At 45.1% G+C, this 20,396-nt stretch overlaps 1 protein-coding gene across 2 annotated transcripts in view; it reads right to left on the minus strand.

The window, feature by feature from the left end:
• Window positions 1–18,172, minus strand: part of PCYOX1L (prenylcysteine oxidase 1 like) — a 154,709-nt gene extending 136,537 nt beyond the window's left edge. Inside the window, exon 1 of one of the 2 annotated variants that reach the window (XM_078652982.1) lies at window positions 17,842–18,172. In XM_078652982.1, coding sequence (XP_078509108.1) covers window positions 17,842–17,950 — 109 coding nt within the window. In that variant the 5' untranslated portion in view covers window positions 17,951–18,172. The remainder of the gene's footprint in view (window positions 1–17,841) is intronic. The other variant, XM_078652983.1, reaches the window with a different exon arrangement.
• Between the last annotated feature and the right edge of the window lie 2,224 nt (window positions 18,173–20,396).

Genomic DNA, 20,396 nt, shown 5'->3' on the forward strand with positions numbered 1-20,396 from the left:
CGAGCGAGGACTATCTTTCAGGTCTCCCGAATTCACGCGGATTTAGCAACAACGGTGTTTAAGGACAGAGAATATGTTTTTTCCCGCACATTTATTAGGCACAATCTGAAATGCCCTCTGGTTTCGTGTAAAGAGCGTGCGCAGAATGCGTTTCTTCTTGAGCTTTTTTTTCCATTTTTGAGAGGGGGAGTTATTAACACCCATTCATTTATTTCACCTGCCCCGTTTTAATTTGCATAGTTCTTTTATTTAGATAACTTTAAAAACACTTTTCACGTTGAACAAGTATGTGGCCGGGCTGCGCTGTGTGGAGAGGAGGCAGAGTCTGCTCACGCTGCCTGCACGCGCCAGTCGGCCCTCTGATTGGTTAATAAGGAACACCAATCAGAGAGCTGACTTGGGCGTGCGGGCAGCGTGATGAGGGGCGTGCTCTCTGCCGATGACGTCAGGGAGAGAAAGAACACCAAAAACACCCCCCCAAATCCGGGCTTGACGGAGTGACGCCCCTCTCCTCCAATGGCTGGGCTCCGTTTAGGAAGCCAGCCAATGGAAAAGAGGGGCGGGTTCAAGCCCCCATACCTAAAAACATAAAATCTTGTCAGCGAGACTGCGCAAGAGCAGCCATCGTTAGGCCGAGACCTAATAAAGGATGACACACATGCGGCCGATCATTGACTCGGGGGTCTTAGTGCCCTCTCGTCAGAAACACATCCAGACAGACAGTAGAAATGCAAACAATTCCAAATGCACACAATTCCACTTTACACACAATTCTGCATTACGCAATTTATTTTCCATATTTTTTTCCTCTGGGAGACCAGAAAACAAGCATTGAAAATGCTACAGGTCTCGCCATTGATTAAGTCAAAGCTATTTGCTTTGCTAATGGTATTGTATAGCAAAGCAAATGGCTTTAACTTAATGAAAGGCGAGACCTATTGCATTTTTAATGCTTGTTTAGTTATGCTTTACATTATCGTGGGTGAAAGCTAACATATTTATTAGGCATATTATAGAACTGCATTGACACCTGTGGTGTCACTCATGCATACACACATAAAACCACCAACACACAGAGTCACTGACAGAGAAGCCGGAGAGATACACAACACTAAACGTGCCACCGACAAAACATACTGATACAGAACACTGATATACTCGCAACATGAGAAGCAGTAGGTTGACCCAAGTATGTGTTGGGATTGTTCAAAACAGGCCTTTCAACAAGATCCAGCTGAAGCGGTCTGCAGGCAGGACCTCAAACAAGAATAACAACAGTGAATAACATGTAAAAGGGACTCGATGCTGCAGCCTGCAGTGTTATCTTCTCAGGGTAAGGCATGAAGTGGATTTTCCGCATGCCAAAGAAATCGCCCACTATTCTGTCAACACCCAAGCCCTGTACTAATCAAACATTAACGCCCAGGCTTATCTCAAAGGCGCTCTTCATAGGCAACAGCAGAAAAGAGATTTCAGAGTAAGACATGTGTGTGTCACTTTCCATACTGCAGTGCTGCAAAGGGCACCGGGGTCAAGGGATGCGGGGGAGGTTTAAAATATCAGTTGTTCTGACTTGAAGGGAACTGGTTGTTTTGTCCGGAAATACATTTCAGCACACATGTGCAGCACTTTACAAATCATGACTGCGTTCAATGCTCGTCGATAGGCTAAATCATGTATAGTTCATATGCAACCACCCTTCTGAATGATAAATACTCTTGCTTATTTCTAAAGACCTACACCTCTCTTTTTTAATCTTTTTTTCTTCTTTCTCCATCTTCAAAATAGACAACGGCCAATACTTTTCAATGTGAAGTTGGAACCCCCCCTCCACCCCTTCTGACAATGCACCCTCCAATCAACCCCCATCACCCAGATATCTCCTTTCTACTGCTTAGGTGTTAGGTCGGAGAACAAATTACCGAAAAATGGCCACTTTTTGGGCAAATGCCCCATCGTCTTTTTTTAAAGTGCCTGGGTTTTTCGACAAGTACAATTTGCCTTGTGCCTACTAAAGTCCCTCGCTTTTCATGTTTGAGTGCAGAGAACGTGTGCAAGTTCCCGTGAACAGGACTGCACTGTGTATTTGAACAGCGCTTCACAGCAGTGGCGCGGCAGCGAGGAACTGAATTACCGGGTTGTGAAGCTGGGGCACAAACCATAGGTGCCCTACAGTAATGGGCTTCAGCCAGCCACTTAAGAGCCCATGCTTCAGTTATCATGAATCCGGTGGGGGTGGGGCATGCTGTGGTGGCAGACAACAAACGCGAGACCAGGCGCACTGCACATGCAGGCCTTGCAGAGCAGCAGTAGCACGGTTAATGTAGTGCAGTGCTGCACTGTAATGGCAGACGTGTTCCTGCATGATCGAGGCTGCACTCCCAGAGATGCACTCTGTTGCTGGTGAACCACGGTAAGGTCAGTGCTGTATAACGGAGCTGCGCGTGGCTCTGCATATACAGTGCTGCGCTGTAACGGGGGGGACCCGTGGCTCTGTACTCTCTCTCTCTATGCACATGGCCTGGTGACCTGCCAGCCCGACCTTGCCTGCTTCCTGAGGAAAACAAACACATTCAGGTCCAGACCAGATCTGACTAAACCCACTCTCGCCTAGCAAATCCTCAGCTATTCACTCAGTTATGTCCAAGATAAGAACAACGCACTCAGGGGCCAGGAGGGATGAGCAATGGAGGCACACCCTTCCAGAATGTCCCATACACTCACCCCCCATCTGGCACTCCAGTGAGGGGAAATTTTGAGTGCGCCTCCTGCAGTTAGCTTTTTTTTTTAATAAAACGCATAAATTAATAAAAGTCACTATGAAATGCATTAGGCCTGTTTTAATAAATAACGGTGCCTGAATTAACACTATTCATACATTTAGTCAAAGCATTTCTAACCATTACTCACAAAAAAATATGTACCCCATTCTCTGGGACCACAAAGCAATCTGAAGGGCCTAAAGGCAATGTAAAACAGGCGCTCGCCAGGCTGCCGCTGTTTATTTTTGCATCGCGCTTTCACTTTACAGTGAAAGCGCGATGCAAAAATAAATACGCGGCGCTATGTCTCCTTTTTTGTCCAGCCCATCCCATGTTTACATAACACGCCTCCTTGCGATAAGAAACTGCTTCACGACAGCTGTGAAGCAGGCGATCCAGTCCGGATGGGCCGGACAAAAAAGCCAAAAGGAGGCACCCCAGAAAGCTTATTTCCAATGTCAGGCCACCGTTTAGCATAAACGGTGACGCCAGCCAATGGAAATATGGGGCGGGGCTTCAAGCTCTTTTCTAAAACTCTTCATTAGCAATAAATCTCGCCGTGCGCAGCAACGCTAGACGAGACCTAAAAATGTCCTGCTCAAACGAGTCTCCTGTTATCTTGTGTTGCTTTTTATGTGCAGTAGTTCCTTAAACCAAAATAAAAAAAAGTCCTGAACTACTGACCAACCACATTTCGTAAAGTGTCACAACATTTTGTGGGTAATAAAATTAATGCAATTTCACACATCCCTAGTGAGCACTCCAGGAGCCTGTGGATGACGTACCCTATCGCGTCCCTAGTTATAGTGCCTCACTAAGATTTGTACTGCCAGGATTCCTCAACCAGAATTATAATGGTAATCTAGGAGCCCTGTGTGGGCTTCTCCTGGCCTGCATCCACCCAGGGCAAGCTCGGTGGCTGTCCAGATGCTCTCGCTCACAAGAGTTGGCAGCGCTAAGGGTGCTCACTTTCGGGCCCTACGTATGTACATACATTTCCTCTCTTCCTGTGTTCAAACCAAGCTACACATCAGCAAATGACCCCAGTGAGCATCAAATGGCCAACAACCAGCAACTTACCTCCAACGGTGAACCGAAAGACAAAAGGCAGAGACATCTGAGCCACACTGTTCATTTGCTTAAACATTTTCAAGAATATTGCTAACTTTTTATGCACTTCAGAACTGCACAGTTTGTCCCAGGTTCTCTGTTTAATGCACTGGTAAGTGTCAGACTAGGCATACTGGCATCTGTCCAGTGGACTGTAAGCCAGGGGTTGGTTTTTATAGCTGGATAGTCTGCCATTACCCAACCTTGAAAGCATATATTTCAAATATTCAATAAATAGTGCTGTGATGTACACCATTTTGAAGGAAAAAAAATCTAACCATTTCTCTGGGTAAGAATTTGTGCTATGCCCACAGGTGTGGATCAGGCTAGCTTGCAACGCTGCACCATATGGTCCAATGAGAGATTGACTTTGAACACATTTGCCTGGGTTGATTTTGGTTCCCATTTCAATCCTGGCACCAACTAGACCTCGGCCTCCTGCTTCCACCAAGAAAGGGACAGTGCTGCTTGGGCCTTCTCCCAGGCCTGTGGGAAGCACAATATATTCAAACTGGGCAGGACTGCCTTGGACATACCAAGAGTTCACCGCTCTTTTAAAATACTACTGTGCTCCAATTAATCATTAAGGAAATAAACAATAAACTACGGTGAGATAGTTTTCGACTTTGAGAGTGCTCTGAGGCCCACTGTCCTGACAACAGTGACTTTACTTCATTAAACTTGTATTGTTAATTGAATGACCCATATTGTCATGTGCTGACTTACTTATAAGCCCCTAGTATATGATACCCAGGGCATGTAAAGCTGGCTGTCCACACAAGATCTGCAGCACTGTTTGTGCCACTCTGTGTGCGACAAAGCGAAAACATGACTTGCGGCTACCATTGCTCATTGAAGAGACTGTGCATGCACTGCACACACAACATTGTGACTACCACTAGTGTCAAAGTACACAAGTCCCTTAACTATATATATAGAATTTTCCTCCAAGGCAGGCCTATGAAGCCCAAGGCAAGGAGCTATATATTGTTAGATAGACATATTTTTGATATGTCTATACGGCAAAACCCTAAAGAGTTGATGTTAGCTGAGGACAGTTGAGTAGCCTTATAAGCAGTGCTTTAAATGGGGAAAAATAAGTGCAGGTACTCATCAAATTGAGCTGGGGGCGGGGCAAGGGGCGGAGCTGTGGGCGGGCATAATTATATAAAGACACTACTGCCATCTGTCAAGTAATCATTTTGCCCTTAAACACTTATCAACAGTCTCAAATTGCGTGCATGTGCAAATTACCTCTGCACATGGCATATGAGACAATTAATAACCTGTCTCCTAATATGCCCCTTTCAACTGTGTAAGCCGCTCATTGCATTTAAAGGAACATGTTAGTTACAGCAGTTTCAGCACACACCAAAAAACATGATAAATGTATGAACATAAAGTAGTTATTTCCTCACAAAAAAATTACATCAAGGCCAAACAATGTGTTATGCTTTAGTTTCTGCGTTTTTTTATATTTGCAGCTTCAGTTCTTATTGGTTTTATTTTGGTACAGCATTCATACATTCTTGCCTATGAGCATACGCTCACACACAGGCCCAAGAACAAGCAGACATGCACACTCTAAACATTCCTCACATTTTCAGTTAAAATACCTTCACATTATGTCCTGATGCTCTCTCTGTCGCTTCCGCTCTCTCACACAAAAGCAGATATTCAATGACACAAAAGGCTCACCACAGAATTAACAAGCATTGGCATAGGCAATTGGTCTCGTCTTTGGTACCTTATAAGTGTAACAGCTGATGTTGTTGCACCAAGGATATTGTGCTGCATAACTAAATACTTATGAGGTCCCAAAAGCGAGACCTATTGGCTATGCCAACACAGAGACATATCACTTCAAGCCCAAATCTGAAGATCCCAGAACCCAGCTCAGCTCAGGGATGATCCCAGCCTTGGGTCCAACCCATCCCAGCCAAGTCTAGAGCTAATCTCCTTCAGTGAACCAGTCCCTGCCCTCAGCTCACCACTCTTTGCAAGTGCAACCCAACCCTGCCCTTTAATCTATCTTACCCTTGGCTCAGCCCTTTCCTTCTCACAGCACAGCCAAGAGCCAGTCTGTCCCCTGCTCAGACGAGGGTGGAGTCAAGCTCAGGGCCTAACACAGGACCCAGCCCAGAACACAGCTGTGTCCAGAAGAACCCAATGCAGAAGCCAAACCTGTCCAAAAGAACCCAGTGCAGCACCCAACCTTCTCCAGAAGAACACAACCCAGAACACAACCCTGCCCAGAAGAACCCAGTCCAGAACCCAAGAACCCAGTCCAGAACCTAACCCTGCCCAGAAGAACTCAGTCCAGAACACAACCCTGCCCAGAAGAACCCAGTCCAGAACCCAAGAACCCAGTCCAGAACCCAAGAACCCAGTCCAGAACCTAACCCTGCCCAGAAGAACTCAGTCCAGAACACAACATTGCCCAGAAGAACCCAGTGCAGAATCCAACCCTGCCCAGAAGAACCCAGTGCAGAATCCAACCCTGCCCAGAAGAACCCAGTCCAGAACCCAAAAACCCAGTCCAGAACCTAATCCTGCCCAGAAGAACTCAGTCCAGAACCCAACACTGCCTGAAGAACCGAGCCCTGAACCCAATCCTATCTAGAAGAACCCAACCCAGAACACAACCCTGCCCAGAAGAACGCAGCCCATAACCCAACCCTGTCCAGAAGAACTCAGTGCAGAAGCCAACCCTGCCCAGAAGAACCCAGCCCATAACCCAACCCTGCCCAGAAGAACTCAGTGCAGATTCCAACCCTGTCCAGAAGAACCCAGTGCAGAACCCAAGAACCCAGTCCAGAACCTAACTCTGCCCAGAAGAACTCAGTCCAGAATCCAACTCCCAGAACACAACCCTGCCCAGAAGAACAAGTGCAACCCAACCCTGCCCTTTAATCTATCTTACCCTTGGCTCAGCCCTTTCCTTCTCACAGCACAGCCAAGAGCCAGTCTGTCCCCTGCTCAGACGAGGGTGGAGTCAAGCTCAGGGCCTAACACAGGACCCAGCCCAGAACACAGCTGTGTCCAGAAGAACCCAGTGCAGAACCCAAACCTGTCCAAAAGAACCCAGTGCAGCACCCAACCTTCTCCAGAAGAACACAACCCTGCCCAGAAGAACCCAGTCCAGAACCCAAGAACCCAGTCCAGAACCTAACCCTGCCCAGAAGAACTCAGTCCAGAACACAACCCTGCCCAGAAGAACCCAGTCCAGAACCCAAGAACCCAGTCCAGAACCTAAGAACCCAGTCCAGAACCTAAGAACCCAGTCCAGAACCTAACCCTGCCCAGAAGAACTCAGTCCAGAGCACAACATTGCCCAGAAGAACCCAGTGCAGAATCCAACCCTGCCCAGAAGAACCCAGTGCAGAATCCAACCCTGCCCAGAAGAACCCAGTCCAGAACCCAAAAACCCAGTTCAGAACCTAATCCTGCCCAGAAGAACTCAGTCCAGAACCCAACCCTGCCTGAAGAACCGAGCCCTGAACCCAATCCTATCTAGAAGAACCCAACCCAGAACACAACCCTGCCCAGAAGAACGCAGCCCATAACCCAACCCTGTCCAGAAGAACTCAGTGCAGAAGCCAACCCTGCCCAGAAGAACCCAGCCCATAACCCAACCCTGCCCAGAAGAACTCAGTGCAGATTCCAACCCTGTCCAGAAGAACCCAGTGCAGAACCCAAGAACCCAGTCCAGAACCTAACTCTGCCCAGAAGAACTCAGTCCAGAATCCAACTCCCAGAACACAACCCTGCCCAGAAGAACCCCGTGCAGAATCCAACCCTGCCCAGAAAAACACAGTCCAGAACCCAAGAACCCAGCCCAGAGCCTAACTCTGCCCAGAGAACTCAGTCCAGAACCACTCTGCCCAGAAGAACCCAGTGCAGAATCCAACCCTGCCTAGTAGAACCCAGTCCAGAACCTAACCCTGCCCAGAAGAACTCAATCCCGAACCCAACCCTGCCCGGAAGAACTCCGTACAGAACCCAGCCCTATCCAGAATAACTCAGTGCAGAACCCAACCCTATCCAGGAGAACCCAACCTTACCCAAAATGACCCAGCCCATAACCCTGCCTGGGCCATAGACAGGAGCTGCTTGCGAGCCACTCCCTGTTTTTGTGAGGTGATGTGTGATTAGTAAGTGTTGTCAGTCCGTCTTCGGTAAGTGTGTGGCAGGTGCAGATCTGTCCCAGTTGTGCTTTCTGTGAGTAAACTCCAGCATCAGCCTCCCACGTGCAGCCATTTCATCACCAGTTTTCAGCGCGCCCATGTCTGCAGCTCACTCCAGTCCTGTTCTCTGTCCAACTGGGTGAGGGTTAATGATTCTAGCCCATTCACTGACCAATTGATGAACCAGCAGAGCTCAGAGCCCACCTAAGTTTAGAGTTTAGTTTTTTGTCCAGCTCAGAGCCTAGACGAGCACATAATTCATCAATCTCTCGGGCTGGGCACAAAACGCAGCCCAGGCCTACCTGTCTTCCAGCCTAAAACTAGAGACCACCCCCAGTCCCACAGAGACCCTAAATCACAGTCCAGTTCAGCTTTGAAACCTGAAAAGATTTCAACTCTGACCCCACCCCAACCACAGCTCAACCTTGCTCGGATTTTCAGGCCAGAGGGCAGGCTCAGGACAGCATGGATATTAATTACTAGGAGCAGACCATGGCGGTAAGCTGTGTATCAATAGGAATGGAGCCTTAAATATGTACGTCTTTAGCTCCTTTCACTTTCAAATAAAGAACCCACACGATTCCTTTACTATACACCCGTTTTCATGACTCTTGTCAATAATCAGGATTCGCCAAAACCCTAGTTTTATGTATTTATGCTTCGTGGTGTGCAGTATACAAAGTTTAGTGTCATTATTTGTGAACATACCTCAAATTCATCCAGATCACAATTCTGTAAAAATGTTATTTTGATTATAATATACAGACTGCTGAGTGGAACCATCCCTGACTAACACCACATAAACCACTATGGTTCCCATCCAGAATGCTTCTGCAGATGCCGGTGAATATGCATTTTTTTCTTTACTTCGGTGGCTACCGGTAAATGGTAGAAACTAGACAGAGCCAGTAGAGACATCTCAATGGTGAAAAGTGAAGGAGTAGGAGACAGGTGAAGATCGAAGCCTGCACTACAGAAAAGGGAGAGAGACAGTGTCTCCCAACACCCCTCTCACCCGGTCAAGAGAGCATCAATGCTGCCAGTTCCTACCTCCCACGGCTTTCTCCTTGCAGAATCTCAGCCAGTTGTCTGGACCTTGAGTGGCTGCGAAATTTCACACCTGTGATTTACAGTGCAGGGTCTGATCGGACCCTGTCACAGCGTGATACTGAGCGTGCCCCCCTGTCACTCACAGCGGGATACTGAGGTTGCTCCCCTGCCACACTAACAAAATGTAATGAGCCGCTGCTGAATGATTCAGCCGCGGCTTGGCACAGGGCTATGGTGGCGCTTTGTCTGAGTGGCGTTCAGACAGCCTCATCCTCAGCAGCACATGTACCACTGAGCCTACCAGTCATGAGTACCGGTACGCTCCATGGCGATGAAAAAAGTGCCGGTACTCGGGAGGTTAAAAATTAAAAGTGCCGGTACTCCGTACCGGCCCATTTAAAGCACTGCTTATAGGGTAATTGCAGGGGTAACAGTTGGCATTCCAATTGCCCAACTCCTGACAGAGCCTACCTAACGGTGTTATGTAAGGTGTCAAATGAAAGAGGACATTAACTGTGACTCCATAGTGCAGTCAACATTTATGTCAAATTTAGTACTGGCCACCTTTGCAAATGTTGGCATTCCTTAACCCAGCTAGTCCAGCAACTTTGCATGGACACCAGGACTGAGACAGGGCTCTGCTCACCTGGGGAGACGTGTGAGCAATTTGCAGGCCAGGAACAAAGGCTGTTGTCACTCTGTACATGTTGCCTCCTACCCATAGGATGGGCTGCAAAGGGTGTTAGCCCAAAAGGCAAGCATGAAAGGTGATCCCACCTTTGAAGGGCCACTGCGACAACACTCTTGCACAGGAAGCGTATTGTTTTCCCTAGAAAAGGACGAGCCAGGGCCAATAAAAGGAAAAACAGTTTCAGAACCATTTTTTTGTGGGCGCCCAACCCATGGGTGCCACACCCCTGGAAGTGGGCTACCAAGGTCCCGACACTCAAGGAAGACTTCAGCCGTGTTATTTTTGGTATGCAAGTTGCACTCTGGGATAGTCAGATGCCACACATCAGAGAAACTGTGTCACCAGATAGAAGAGGACCTACTAGACAATTGGCTAGCGACACGTTGTCCCTTTGGGGTACTTTAGTGGGATAGAATGGGCATCCCTGGCACCCGAGACTTGAGTGCTTACTGGATTTGAACAAAGAAGAGAATAAGACCACTTTGCACCCGTTGGAGGCAAGAGAAGAGGCTAAGACGGTGGTGCGACTGCACCTGCTGCACTTTGGGCTAGCGTGGTTTGGATCCTGTTCTGCATGCCTTGCTTGGGGAAAAGTTGATACCCAGCCCCAATCTGAAGCAGAGACAACAAAGGTCAGTTGGCTGGCCCTTCAGAACGGCACTGGGGACATTAGAGCTGAAAAAGCCTAAACCGCATTTTTGTTAGCCATCACAGCCTTTTTACCACTAGAAGACGCAACAATTTGGAGGTAGCCAAAAGTTTCACCCGAGTCTACTGGACATGTGGGTGTTGGTTGTGACCAGATTCTTTTACCCAAAGGGACACTAGCTCTCACCAAAGGTTTGCCCTATGACCGTTGTGTTGCAAGAACAAAAGTTCTTCATCGACAGCCCTTTGACCCCTGTATAGAGGGCTTCATGGAACTCACAGATCTATGGCTGGTTTGCCCCAATCCCCTGTGGACTGAGGACTCAATCGTATTTCACCCCCATGTACCGCACAGCATCTTCAGCATCCATTGAGAATCTTTAAGCCTGCATCCCTCAGGACCACTCCATAGAAGTCAATGGTAGTTGTCCCGTAAAGTTTGGAATTCCCTCTAAAAGCGCTCTGGTGGCCAGGTAACTGTCCAAAGATTTCTTTTAGACCTCCTAGACCTCTATCCTGCCTGATTTGGTTGCCCAATCCGGGTCAGAGTCACCAAATTCAGTGTTACAAACTTTTCAAAAGTTTACAAAGGTTTGAATTGCCAATGCTTGTTTGTGGTTGATGTCAAAGTTTTTAAATGCATTAAAAATTCATACCTCCGAAACCAATCAGTGTATTTTTGTCATCAAGGACTCTGAAAATTCATAAAAATGTGCTCTATTTTTATAAATTGTTGTCATGTTTCTTTTTTGTTATATGACTTTCTTATTCTGTTTGGTGCTGTTAAATGCTTTACACATTGTTCCTTTGCTAAACCTTGCTGCCCAGAGCTATTGCTACCCAGGATTGAGCTTAAGGTTTCCAAATAAGCCTGACTGGACCCAAGACAGGTTTTACGAGTTTATTGAACGATTAGGCCTTGCATCCATATCATATAATACACCCAGATCCTCACATCTAATATGAAATATATAAATGTATGGCATTTCACGAAAAATAATTCTGGTCCAATAACACATTCTTTAGAGCAACAGTAAAACGAAACTGATATGAGAAAATACTGATGTCTTCCTCATCTCATAGTACAATGACTTTGCAACGGAAAGCAACTCTGGTAAGGCCTCTTCAATGAAATTTTTCATAGCTGCACAACTTTAACCCTTTGAATATAGGCTTGTTTAAATAATTTTTTTCATAAAAATACCTATGGAAAATGATATAACACAAACCATATATGCAAATGCACAGTGAGTAATAAGCTATTTTATTACAATTGTTGAGCAATCTCATCATGTCCTTTTATGGACCCTATGCATACTTAAAAATGGGAATAAATAACATATTACACTGCACAACTCGTAAATATTGTACATTTGCACACAGGGGATAACATCATGAACTTTAAGATCACATGTTATTTTACTAATTAGACCAGCAGACAAAGCACTATAGCTAGAGCTCTATCTCCCAATACCCCAACATTTTTATGTGTTTTTTGTTTGTTTTAGTAGAGTATAAAAACTGCTTTATTTAAACAAAAAAAACTCACATCTTTACTGTAGGTAATTAACTACACTATTTAGGAGTCTGTAGCAAAAAGAACAAAAACTGTTTTTTTGTATTCAAGCCAATAAGTGTTGTTTTCATAGTAAATAACTTTTCTCTTTCTTTTCATGCATCAACATGCATCTTTTAGTTGGTTGGAATGCTGAGCTAGCAGATGGATCTTCCTGAATGACATGTTCCTCTTTTTAGGCCCAGCTACTGACATTTTAGCTTGCTGCCACAAATCATCAACTTTCAAAAAAACTCACTTTTGGTCAGACCCCTTAAGCCACTGCTTGAAAAAAATCCTATCCACATTTTGCATGAGGTCAGAAGAGTATTTCAGTCTCAGCATGAGCAGTTGCCTATCCGGTATGTTCGTCCGCCTGGCTAAAGAGTGCTTTCAGTTGCAGTGCACGAACGATGAAGTAAAGCAACCGTGCACCGCAAAAGGAGGTACATTTGTGCTCTTTAAAAGTGTTTCCACATTCCTATAGATGCGACGCAAAAGTGAATTTGCACCCAAGACAGATTTTGCACCAAAATGCGTTAGTTTCAATAATTTATATCACACGCTTGCCGATGATGCAACGGGGTGACTTTGACCTTAATACAATTATTGTGTATGATTACAATACAACATACTGCTTACACTGCACCAAGGGTCACTTTGTACATAAACTGATTTCTGCTGCTCCCCCCCCCCCCATGGTGATGTTGAACCAAAGGTGGTTTTGCGCCTTAATGTCAGGTCAAATGTGATGTCTTGCTAAACACAGTTTCTGCATTTTCACTGCGTACTCTGTGATATTCCAAGGATCCATATTGTGGTTGTCCCATACCATGTCTGCTTTGCAAGATCGAGAACAAACACACTTTTTTGTATGAACTTATGTTCAAACATAAATCAAAGAGAGCTTTCAACCAGATCAGACTCCAGGATCCCTGTAACAACCTCCTGAGACCCTTCTCTCCACTGGCCTATCCAAAACGACCCTCGTATTACCCAGGCTACCCTAGCCTGAATCCGAGGAAATATCACTCGGACTGAAAATAGGATGGTAATTGTTGGACATCAATATCCATATCGTCCCAATCGTCTTTGATACTCTGAAGGTCCTACAAGTTTCTAGCCTGGCTAGGGAAGTTCACACTGATACCACACATACCACTTCTACTGACTGCGACTGACAAAAGCTCACCCTTGCGCATCCCACTCCACCACATTATCACTCAAGCACGCCTCAGGGAATGAAACCAGCAGCACACACCCCGGCAGATTGAAACCATAACCTGAAATGAAGCTACACTGACCAAAAGACTGCCAAGGAGCTTACACACAGACCTGCCTTTAGCCATTACGGTTTCTTTGTGCAGCTTCCTTTTGCCAACCATCCTCCAGGTCATGTCCAGTTACCCGAAAAAGAAAAGAAAAAAAAATTAACTTACATTTTTTTATAAACCACACAAATTCACTGCCTCACCGCAGATGGACTCAAAATCGCATAGGAATGATTCTGCTCATTTTTTATTACAGCAACTTACTACTGATAACAGCTCGCATCTCTTATCCATACACTTAAAAACAAACTGTTCGAATGCAAAATGAAGCTGCATCGCTTGCACAATAAGATACAAAGTGTGCAAACTAAACTCCCCATCTCCCTCCCACAGGCTCTATCCTCCTAGGGTTCCAACCCCTGTTACAGCTCACTCAAGACATCAACTCATTAAGAGGACAAGTCAAGTGGCACATGGGTGTGGAATTTTTTAAAGATATCTACTTGTCCAAGTGGAAAAATAATGCTAAAATCTTCTTGTCCTGTAAAGAAACTCGCTTTTCCTTTACTGCTGCTTAAATCAATTAGATAGCCCTGCACATGTGCATTACTAGTTGTTTTCTTTATACTACTATACAAAAAAAATATAAAAATGCTAAAGTAAAACACCTTTCTTACTGCAATAATATCCCCGGAGGAGCTTGAGACTGCCTAGTGTGCAATATGGTTGTCTTCGTTATGACACTTCTTCAGTTTAGAAGCATAGCAACATATCTGTTTAAATCCATTGCTCTGCTGATGTCGAGCTCGACCTGTTATGTTAAAGAGATTTCTTATAGCACAAACTAATCACCCCCGAAGTGGGTGCTACAACTACTGTTGCCTGTCATTGGCACCTGTGCTTCTGGGCACCATTTCTACTTATATATTTAAAAATTAATATCTCCTGTTCCCGTTATTGTACTTTTGTTATTTACTTAATTAAATGTTACTCTGTTTTTCTAATTCGGTTTGGGTTTTATTCTTTTGCATTTATTACTGTTTTGTTACTGTACAAGTACTTTGCACATTGTCCTAAAATAAGCGAGTGGGCTCTGTGCCAGATCTATCAAGGGGTTGAGGTCAGGTTAATTTAGTGACTTTTAAAGGGTTGAGATTATTCCTTGAGGTCGGAAGTCATTGACCCTAAATAATTCAATTTCTTACACATACTAATTATGTCTTCTGGAGACCATGGAAAGGGCAACAGTTTCCATAAAGGCTTTGGCGTCGCTCCCCCTGCTGGTTTAGGCATTCGCCTGTGCAGACTGCTTTACAGCAGTTGTTCATATTCACCTCATCAGCATCGGTAAAGATAAAAAATGTGCCTTTAATGATACCTTTAAATAGAAATATTTTGTGTTGTAGCCACAACCAGCCCACCCCCAAAAACAGCTCTGTCTCCGTTTACCATAGCTTAACATCTAGTTGTCCGTTTGAAAAAATAAAAGTAAGACTTTTTGCCCCTATGTATAACCGTACATCACATGCGGCGAGCAACACAAATCATAACAAACGCACTAGGTACACCAAACCTAGTGCTTCAGAGCATTCCTCTAAACAAATTACCTCTAACGCACCCCCAAATACTCCCTGATTATAGACTCTACTATACTCCCTCATACTACAATCTCCACAGGTAGATCAGCCTCCACCTGCAAAATGACAAACATCTACATATAATACCTCAAATCCGTCCCCAGTAATAAGGAAGCTGCCCTAGGCCTGGTTCCCACAAAGTAAAGTCACATATAAATCTCTTACGCTCTCAAATTGAATTAGTCACATCAGTTCTTCCTTTTAACACATTGTGCTTAACACACCCTCCCCATGTTAAACCGGATATGAAAAGGTAACACACAGAGCCTGAAGAATACTGAAAACAAGCATTAGCAAACCCAAGAGGATTGTCTTTAATATGCTAACCTTTGCAAAGATAGGGATGAATAAATAAATGTGCACAAACTATTTATGGCATGTCTCTGGGTAACTTGTTCTGTTCTTTGTCTCTTATTTCTGTACCCTGTATTTTATTCCCCGAGCTTGGGGTGCTGTTCTTTTTAATTCCTTAAGCTTGAGTTTGCTAGTGCACGCTTGTGGAATAAAAAATAAGGCATATACAGGAAGAGAACGAGTCAGGATTACACCAAGCATGCCTTTGTATCCAGGTCCTAGCACATTAAAGCCAGCCATACTCTATTTGCCAATGCATGCTTGTAGTTCAACCTAATGCTGAGCTAGAAGGGGGAGAGATGGGAAGATACCACTCTCGATTTTTATTTATAGTTCAGGTGTATATATTGAACATCCATGTGGTTTGTTTATACTTCGGAAATAATGACATTTTGAGCAAACAAAACTTTTGATTATTAGCGTATTCTAATTCAGAAAACATACACATCCTCAGCATTTTGAGGCATCCTCAAAGGGCATTAAACTGTATACAAATAATCACTATAATCTGGCGATTACTAGTGGTCAAAATGTATGAACAGTATAAGGATCCTTATGAAACGTATACATCAGTCCAGTAAATTATTGAAACATTGGCCTCTGCAGTTTAAACGTAATAGAACCATATCACACAAGTTATTGCTGCTCAACAAAATTACGCCCAATGTTCTAAGAGGCCACTGCGTGTTTACCACTAATAGTAATACACAAAATGGTTAATAAATAAGAGAGTAGTCACATAACACACATTGTCTCGAAAATATCCCATATTTGGAACCAGGAATATAAATGAAACAAGTGTAGACTATTTGGAAAAGTAGTGAGCAAATTATTAGGTAGCCTTGTCCCAATGCATAATTCACTGCATCATACTTAGGTTATACTACTTTGTGTTGCCTAATGTTTCTTTTAAAAATAAATTATATTGGGCATGATTCACTCAGACATTGTAAATTCAATGTGGAGTCAAGTATAAAAATAGCTTATTTCATGAGTGATATTTCACAATTTTCTTTACAAAATCATACATTTAAACAACCAAAATGAACTACCATACCCCTATTATACCCTAGCACTTGCGGGGTGCACAAAGATATCTGCAGCAAGTGCATTAACCACCAACATATTGCAAAATACAGCCTGTTTGGGAAAAATCAGAGCAGACTTACTGCCAAATGTGTCCTTGTTGCTAACACTGGGTGGTGGACTACGCTCCGCTTGCGGAGTTTCCCACAATCCGTGGAGCTCGCAGAGTTTTTTTCCTCACTCGCGATCGTCAACGTCAAGTTGGCAACGGGCAGCGAGGAAAATCAACCTCCCGGCGAGATTTTTCCTCCTTCGTGATCGTCAACAGCAAATGCCGCTCGAGTTAAAATCTTCTCGCGCTGCAGAAAAGGGAAAGAAGGGACCGCTTGCGCTGTACAAGGTGCTGTTCGCGATGATAGCACATTGCGGACAAGCATCCGCACTGTGCAATCACCACGAACTGCATTTTTCTATGGAATTCCGCCGCTTGCGGAGCTCCATGTAGCGCGGCAGAGATTTTTTGCCACTTCACGGAGTTTCGCATAGCGCCACCCTCAAACTCCGCCCAAGCTTACTTGTTGCCAATTTGTGGAGGCTAAGATCTAAAAAAAATATGTGAGGTGATTGTTTAAACTAAGCACTTCATGATGAACGCCATCCCATTTCTACCGCACCACGACACCCAATTTATGGGATCCCAGATTATTTCGTCCCATATTCAACACTGGCTTTCGCCAATCGTTGTTTGCAGGTGCACAAACGGTTAGGTTTCACAAAACTACATTGCCCATAATGCACCTGATTATTCTAGAAGAGGCGAGCCACGTAAGGCTTGCGCCAGAGGCCTGGGTCGGCTTGAGGTCCTCTTAGACCCTCGACAGCTCATGGTCCTATTGGACCCTCGAGCCCAAAACGAGCAGCGCTTTTAATATGGCTTCTGTCTGTCAAACGCCAAGAATGAAAATCAAAGTGTAAACCTTTAGTGTTTAAATGAGAGAGAAAGAGTAGCCGTCTAGTTGGTGAACTGCATAATGTAAACCAGAAAACCTGGGAGTGATCCTGGCGTCCCCACTTGACCAAAATGAGTGATCCTAGACACATATTTTCCTTTTTTTAGAACTTCGTGATCTTACATGAGAATACCGTGCAATGCGTGAGTTCAGGGTATGCGCTGTGCAAAAATAGTCTACGTGTTAAAGAAATACATTTTTTTGCTTTAAAAAAAAAATCATATTTTCACACGTTTGTTGCATGGTTTGAATGCCAATTATTTTGGGGACCTAGCTCCCACTGTCCCTTCCGCGCCTGTCCCCACCCACCCCACGTGCTTGATTAACGCCTCGCCAACCCCACGTGAACTGTAGCGGCTCGCATCCTATCCAGGTTCCCAGTCTATGTCCATTCTTTTCATGCCAAAGCCCTAGCATCTCTCTCCATGCTTGGATATGGACTCCCCTTGACTCTAGCGCGCTGTCACTCCCACCACCCTTCGAGAAGGATTACTCGCCTCCACCTCCCGCCATGCCGGACCAATGCACCCTCATTATTACCAATCCTCTGGGGCGGGCCAGGTGTGTCCTGTGCCCAGCATCGAACCTGCAGAGCAGCCAGTGCAGTTACAATGAACAGCTGGGTCCGGGTCTGTCCAGCGGACGCCATTGTGGAGCGGGCAGAGGATGCTGGGAGCTCTGCGGCAGTGGACCGGCACCTAGAGGCGCATGAGCCACGTGAGAGCGCCGGGAGGGCACCAGGCTAGATGTACGGGGAACTGAGGCCCAGCAGCCGGCAAATCCCCGACCTCGAGTACCCGCATGACAGGCTCCGCCTCTCACACTGCCACCGGAGCTGCGATGAGAGGTAACAGGCCCCACCTCCGGAATCATGCCCGCCCTCCTGCGACAGGCACAGCAAGCATGGCATATTTACTAAAATAGCTGCATTACAACGGCGTTTGCTGCCTCCCGCAGGCCAGATGAGTGAAACGCAGGATGCTGAAGTTGGTTTCTCCTTCAGCACTAGAAATTCGGGGACACTACCAATTAATTTTTACTCAGTTTAACTTCTATACAATCGGTGACAGTTTGAGGGAACGTATGGAGTTTTTGTTTAGGACTAAAAATGGTAAATAAACATCGTGGACCTCTGGGACTGAAGTTGCACAGTATAGAGGCTCCAAAAATAAGAAGAAACGGCGAGCGTGAGAAAATGACATGTTCTCTAACTCAATAGAGAGGGAATTAGGAATGTAAATATTCACATGCCCCCCCCCCTTTCACGTCCTCCAGTTTCTTATGCAAGCATGCGTTGCCCTAGTGGAATTTTTTGGTGACCAGTTCTTCTATGAGGTTGAGATGTGGCCTGTACATTTTTGGAGATTGAATTATGCAGTGATAAAAGAATTACAAGATAATCTAGATTTAAAAAAAAAGGAAAAAGCGAAACCAGAACTATTTGATATAATTAACCAATTCCAAGATGCAACTGGAATCTTCTGTAAGTGTTATCTTAACAGTTCTGCAGGAGTCCAAAACCCCATATGCTTGCAACTCTGTCAAGTAGTAACCAAGTCTAATTGGTTAACCGGGTGTTAGCAATCTGCTCGTCAAACCAACCTGTTTCAGGCGACACGGCGCAAACTGATGCCCCACACCATGTTTAATGAAAGAGGTGTGTATCACAACAACATACACAACTCTGGCAACTGGCAAAAGAGATTGCTGTACCTCAATGTTAATCTATCCAAAAGGCCTACACTGCTCTCGTCTCCCTAGAACCCCAGCCCCCTCACCCACCTTTGAACTGCTTTTCATGATTCAGGCCCCAAAGGGCAACACCTATTAACCAAACATTATTTTAACTTGCCATAACAATTTCGCAACTCAATGCACACCCCAACACCCCTTTCTCTTCCTCGAGCTGGTCTACCCGACCAGTAACGAGATGAACCATACATGTGGCCTAAACCTAAGGTCTTATTATGCACCCTTGATAGCACGTGCTCAATAGCAACAATGCAGGCACATCCCTTATTACACACCTGTGTCAGGAAATGTGAGCCTATAGCATCTAAAAAACACCAGTATCCCCATACGCCATCTGAACAACTGGCTCCAGCAACCAAACTACACACCTTCAAAATAAAAATTGTACCCAAGCACACGTAATTTACAAAGGAAATCTTTTCAGAAGTTAGTAAAAGCACGCAACAAAGTGGATGAAATTTATCAACTTTTTCTTCTTTTTAATCAGTCTTTCTGATGTCAGACGTTCACGTTTTCCAAGCCAACACGTGTTTCGTCGCCTCTTGTAAATTAGTAGATGCGACTTGTTCACGGCTAGGTAAAACATATGAACACAAAATAAGACTTCATATAACCAAATGTTTAAAAGCACAATTTGTAAGTAAATCAAACTAATGTGCCCCCAGGGAAACATCCTAGTGTTACTCCTTGTGCCTAGATTTGCAATTCAAGGACAGTTTTTTGGTGCATGCAGCAATTTATTCAGTGGATGGTGACTTTATTTTTTTGCATGCCATTTCATCCATGCAAGTAATAGTATAGGTACAGAAAAGGGGGGGGTGGTGGTGATGAACAGAGTGTCTGAATTAAGCAGACCACTCTTACCCAGTCCAAAGATCAGGGCTTGATCCATCACTGTTATTTATCTCACTGCCCCATCCCAGCTCAGAACCTGGCTATATGCAAATTAGTCTGTCCCTGGCCCAGTGCATCATGGGAACAGGGCAGACCAAACTACCAAGCCAATTCTTCACCAGAAAGGAGACAAGCTACCGGGGACCGGTTTCTGGCATTTCAGCCTCTTCGGCCCGGCTTGCTTGAATCCTGATGGAGCAGTGAGAAAGGGACTCATGTCTGAGTATACCCTGCCACACCTATAGTGGCCAAAAACGATACAGAAAAGGGGGTGGTGATGAACAGAGTGTCTGAATTAAGCAGACCACTCTTACCCAGTCCAAAGATCAGGGCTTGATCCATCACCATTATTTATCTCACTGCCCCATCCCAGCTCAGAACCTGGCTATATGCAAATTAGTCTGTCCCTGGCCCAGTGCATCATGGGAACAGGGCAGACCAAACTACCA

This window comes from Lissotriton helveticus, chromosome 7, assembly GCF_964261635.1.
Source record: "Lissotriton helveticus chromosome 7, aLisHel1.1, whole genome shotgun sequence".
NCBI classification, from domain to species: Eukaryota; Metazoa; Chordata; class Amphibia; order Caudata; family Salamandridae; genus Lissotriton; species Lissotriton helveticus.